Below are 5,702 nucleotides of genomic sequence, written 5' to 3'. Positions count from 1 at the left end.
TATTTTATTTTGAAGGCATGTTTAAATACAATGAACTTAAAATTATTGAATCAAAACAATCTAAAATATAAACAATCAACGTCCCCCCCTCAGCGGGCCACGGTAAAATTATTAAACGTTGACCGGTCCGCGGCGATAAAAAGGTTGGGGAGCACTGCCCTAGAGGACTGACAAAAAGATGCTGCGAGGACAGCTGCGGAGGCTCTCGTTTTAACATCAAAAAGAAGCTCTTGCAACATCAAAAAGCTTATAACACCAAAGCTCATGTAACTTCCCAGAAGAGCTGCCCTTTAACATCAAGAAAGAATCTTCACAAGCCTTAGGCTTTGGCTTTAAGTTTTTGAATTGTCACAGCATTTGCTGAGAACGGTTTGTGTTTTCATTTAAACTCATAGTGGCAGCTGCTGTTTTGTGTGTAATTGGGAGTTAACCAACCCTAGTGATGATCGCTCTCAGTGGGCTGGCCTCAGATTGTTGTCCCACAAGCTGGGAAATCTCTGTGCAGGGTGAGGCTGGGAGTGTTATCGCCATGTCCTTGTCACGGTTTGCTCAGTTCAGAACTGCGTACAGTTGCATGTTATTGGTGTACAGTGAGTTCAGACCAGGCCCCTTCGTCACACCGACAGGGTCACCTACTGAATTAATTTTGACTGGTTCATCAACAACTGGCTGAAATTCGTTGTGTATGGCTAGCAGAAGACAGGAGGTGTGTTACTGGCCGAATCACCAGCTAAAAATAAAAACCGAATGCAGCCACCACATTTAGGAATTGCTAAGCTGCAATATATTACATTTTTGGTTTTAGGTTTAGATATGCTTTCATTAAAACAGAGAAAAGGGTGTCCTCTGCCTGGCTTGTGCTGTGTGGCAGGGCAATGAACATTTCAGGACTGGATGGATATGAAATGCCTGAGCCCCCATTCACACTTGAGCGTAAGCATTTTTTGACCATATTGAAGGTTTTTTTATGTCCTCATTTTAAATTTGTTTTCAGGCATTTGTGTTTTGGCCTATGAAATGCAGTATCATCTGTGACACCATATGTCCTCATTTACATATCAGCTTCCTGGTTTTTCTGTCTGGTGTTGTGGTGTCTTGGGCTATCTAAGCTCCCAATCTGGGAAAATGTCACACCCCATGTATTCCCAGGCCCTCCGCTGCTTGCCATGGTTCTTGTAATGGGCCTCACTGAGGTTGTAGAGGCTTTTGTGGACCCTCACCAGGTGGATGACAATGTCCATGTCCAGCATGGACACTCCTGAATCCTTCATTTTGCTCACAGGCTTGAGGTTGCTAGAAGGAGGATACCGTTTGTCAGGCACAAAAACGCATTAAAACGCTCGTCTTGCACATTTCCAATTGCTCGCTTTGAAGTTCTGTTCAAATTCGGATGCATTCGAACTTCGGAATTTCGATTGAAATGTATCCAAAGTTTCGGATGCAAAGTGGGAAATTCAAACGTAACCAAAATTCAGATAGATTCATAATCAAAAGTTTGGATGTATCCAAATGTCCGAATTAAAGAAATGTATCCAAATTTCAATGCGGAACAAAACAAAACTTACATATCTAATGAAGCCTATGGGGCCAAAAAGAGTGATTCTTTCCAGAAAAAAAGCCTATGTACTTTTTTACCCGACAAGTGGCAGCATGACGCTCATTTGTAAGTGAGCACTATTGAATATAATGGAAATCTTCATGTTACGTGTTGCTGCACTTAGTGACATACATGATATCACTCAGGAGGGAACGGGAGCTGATATGAATTCCATTTTTGTCTTTAGCCGTTTGTCTGGAGTTCATGTTTAGGTTTTTACTATATACTCTGTTTGCAGACATGTGTGGTCCGTGCATGGGATATAACGAAGCCATTGCTGTTCTGCCCAGCCATGAACACCGCCATGTGGAATCATCCAATCACAGCACAACAAATTAAAAGTCTTCTAAGTTTTGGCTACACAGAGATCCCATGTATTGAGAAGACCTTGGTGTGTGGAGACAAAGGTCAGTGGCTGAAATTTCAACAAACCTTGTTTTAATCTCTCTTTCTTTGGTATTACGGGTGCCTTAAAGTGCCAGTCAAAACTGGGAAAAACCATCTACCGTATTTTTTAAGTGATTAGATCACTTGTATTAAACGAGTGGCGGCCCCACGCTGTACATTTAGCTCTGCTTGTCAGAAGCAAGGGCTGAATGTACAAAAAAACTACTCGCCCGGCACCCGAAACTGGGCGTCAGGCGATAGGGATTCGCTCCATAAGGCGCACAGACATTTATGCCCCCCTTTTGGGGGGAAGAAAGTGCATCTTATGGAGCGAAAAATACGGTATATGTTTATGTGTTCCTATTCACACAGCGTACAAAAAATATTTAAAAATATATATTTATTACCTTTTAAATATTTTGTTAAGAAGGCAAAATGACTTCCAGTTTTTTCTCAGTGATCCGTCCTTATAGAAAGACTAAAGATAGGAAAGTGTGGATTGTGTTTCTCTCATTAACATACAATGCAGATGCTAGGTTTGTATTCCACCCCCTGCCGCTCCGTCCCCCTTCTCCTCTTGCTCGCTCGCTCGCCTGCCGACATTAGACAGCTCGGCTGCCTTAATGTTGTGGTGCCTGAACTTTGGCAAAATGAGGTGGCTGCTGTGCGGGCCACATTACAAGGTCCGACGGGCCGGATTCGGCCCGCGGGCCTTGTGTTTGCCACCCCTGCTTTAACCCATTGTTAGGACAGGCAGCGTTTAAATCTACGTTACAAATTATAATGAAATCAGCCAGCACAGTACAGACAGGGTTAGGAAACCCCTGACAGTTCCATCTGACATTACAAAGAAGGAGAAGAAGTAAGATTTGCTAATAAATGCAATGTAATGGCTAAGTTCAAGAAGAAGAAAAAAGTCAAAAATAGTGTGACCAATTATTATAATGGCAAAATCCCTGCAGGGGGTGTATTTCTCTGATATTGATTTTGTATAGAGGAGTGATGGTACCTCCCAATGGGTTTAAAACACTTCCATGTATAATAATTAGGATATCAGTACATATTTAGGCTTGTGTACGTCTAATAGACAATTCTGACATAACATTGCTTCTTGTGTCAATAAAACAGGTTCCCTTGAGTGGTAAGAGGAGAACACTGGAAAGTTTTATGTATAGCCTGGGAAGCTTGTGGGAAGATACTGGAATGTGTCAAGGGTTATCCTGTTGCCAATATTTATGTCAGAGGTGCCATCCCTCCCATGAGAAATTGCCCTGGCAAATTGGGCATATGTCATCTACTTTAACAAATCATGTATGACAGTAGAGGGGTGTATATACCTGCGTGTGTGTGCGTGCGTAGATAAATAGATGTTAATAATTTTTACATTATTCCAATTAAATCCAAAGACGTTCCACCACAAGGTCAATATTGTATAATGCTCGATGCAGAAATCTAACACAGTACAACACTATAACACTCCAGACTCTCTCCTCTTCAAGTATAGTAAAGAATAGTCCACCATGACAAAGACTAAGGATGGATCAAGAAAATGGAAGATGGAAAAGGGGCTTTATACCTTGTGCTGTCATGTGGTCTGCAGCAGTTATCCATGGCAACCAATCAGCTTCTCTGTTCAGTTTGTTCCATTAAGGTTTGAAAATGAAAGGTGGTTGCCATGCACAACTGCTCCAGATTCTGTCTGCTCCAGTTTTGATAAATTCCCCCCAGTGTCTTTAACTGGCTATGAAGAATAGAAATGGAAATCCAGCTGTGGGTGTCCTCCATCCAAGATGGTGAAATGCGTTATTACACATATAGCCCACACCAGTTTGCCTTGCATGTAAATACACCTAAAATATAAAATGTTTTATCTGTATAAATCACCCATATAAATATGTAAACTTCCACCACCGCTTGTACATTCTTGGAAATATATTATACACATTCGCTGATGTTCTCATTACTGTTTACTGCACAGTTAACACCTTATCTCTTCATACCAGATTATTATCTACACTCCCAACATTTCTAACTTGTCTCGTTGTTTGATACATCGCTTAGTGCCACCTTTTGTTTTCCCACAGGTCTTGGAGCCATGGCAGAAGTTGACAACATCATTGACAAAGTCAGGGAAGTCTTGTTGAAGTTCCAACTTCAGGGATGACGTCCACAACTAACACAAAAACCCTGCTGGCTGCGATCTGCTTTTCCTGGATAATGCCAAGAATCATTTTATTAATGGTTTATGACTATGATTATATCATCCTAAAATAAACAATAGGCTGGGAAAATAATATTTAGCTTGACAGCCTGGAGGCAGCCTTGTGGCAGAGACTTCTGGTGTTAAAATGCCAACTCTGATTAGAAGGGAGCTTTTTGTACAGGTCTGATCACACTGATTTATTCTCCTCAATGCACAGTATCAAATCCACATACAGTATAGCACATCTTAAAACATTGTCAAAATAACATAACGTAGAATGAATTATATATGTATATATTTGTATGTGTTATTGTCATGTCGCATCACGGTGGATTTATTTATTTTTTTACAATGAACAGAAATACACTCGGCAATGTCAAAGTGAAAACATTGAACCTACAATTTGTTTGATCTAACTAGGTAACCACAATGGAATATGACCGGGATTAAGTTAGAAGTGAACTTTAGGTGTCTGTTCTAAAAATCCATCCAAATATGACATTTATAGGTGGTAATAAACACATGTTTTTGTGATTTGGAGGAATTTTTTTTTAGTTAATTTAGGCCAAGGAATATTTTAATCTCCAATGCAAGCAAGCATGTGATTTAATAAAAGAAGCAAACACAATGTTCCTGGTGGCTGATGACAGTGTTTTTTACATAGTTCAAACGAACTGCATAATTATAAGGGTTTTTGAAAGCAGCGACTACATTTTTTTTTTCCCCTCTCAAATTTATCGCTATACACTTGGAAAAGCAAGTACAAAAACAGTAGAGTTGGGGGAGAGGTAGACAGAACAGGGTACTAGTAAATCTTAGTACAGGAATTGTAATGGAACATAGGTATAATATTAGGTTTGTCACGTCAAAAAGATGATTGAGCCAGAACATTCGTCTTTAGAAACTGACAATGCGAAACTGCTCAACCATTCAAAAAGATATGTAATTATTTTACTTCATGGATGATTGGTGATTTTAGACTATTGCTTCACTGGCTAGGGTAACATAGAAAATACAGTATGTTCAGCCTGGACCTTCGTATGATTTCATTTTTACAAATTTATAATTGGTTACAATTATGCCAAAATGGAAACACAAGCATTTCAAAGTGTGAAAGTCACATCAAAATCTACTTTAAAGGGAAATTCCGCATTTTAGAAAAAAACATTAATTGCACACTTCTTCATAAAAGAAAAACATAATGTGGATTTAGTATTTTTTTTGCATTGGAGCCAGTATAGCATTGCAACTGTGATTACTGAATTGCGAGACAAAGCACTGGCAACTGCAGACGCTTCCTCCCATCCATGTCCATACCTCACTAAGGACATTCAGTAACATGGACAATGGAAAAATAAATGGACCACAAGTGTAGTGATGTCAGTTTTCCATGGAGAACTAGAAGTACCTCTGCTGCTGCTTCAAATTCAGAAATGAACGCTAGTCTGCGGGGAGAAGAAACCTGCGATTCAGGTAAGTGTGGGGGGGGGGGGGGGGGGGGAGACTGCCCCCCAA

General features: G+C 40.2%; 1 protein-coding gene across 3 annotated transcripts in view; it reads left to right on the top strand.

Moving 5' to 3' along the window:
* PPCDC (phosphopantothenoylcysteine decarboxylase) overlaps positions 1-4,154 on the top strand; it is a 19,363-nt gene extending 15,209 nt beyond the window's left edge. For all 3 annotated transcript variants that reach the window (XM_018563539.1, XM_018563540.1, XM_018563537.1), the window contains 2 exons: positions 1,836-2,004; positions 4,069-4,154. In XM_018563539.1, coding sequence (XP_018419041.1) covers positions 1,836-2,004; positions 4,069-4,148 — 249 coding nt within the window. In that variant the 3' untranslated portion in view covers positions 4,149-4,154. The remainder of the gene's footprint in view (positions 1-1,835; positions 2,005-4,068) is intronic.
* The last annotated feature ends 1,548 nt before the right edge of the window (positions 4,155-5,702 follow it).

Source organism: Nanorana parkeri, unplaced genomic scaffold, assembly GCF_000935625.1.
Source record: "Nanorana parkeri isolate BGI_ZX_2015 unplaced genomic scaffold, ASM93562v1 scaffold672, whole genome shotgun sequence".
Lineage (NCBI taxonomy): Eukaryota > Metazoa > Chordata > Amphibia > Anura > Dicroglossidae > Nanorana > Nanorana parkeri.
The sequence above is the reverse complement of the archived record's forward strand: the minus strand, read 5'-3'. Positions and strand labels throughout refer to the sequence as shown.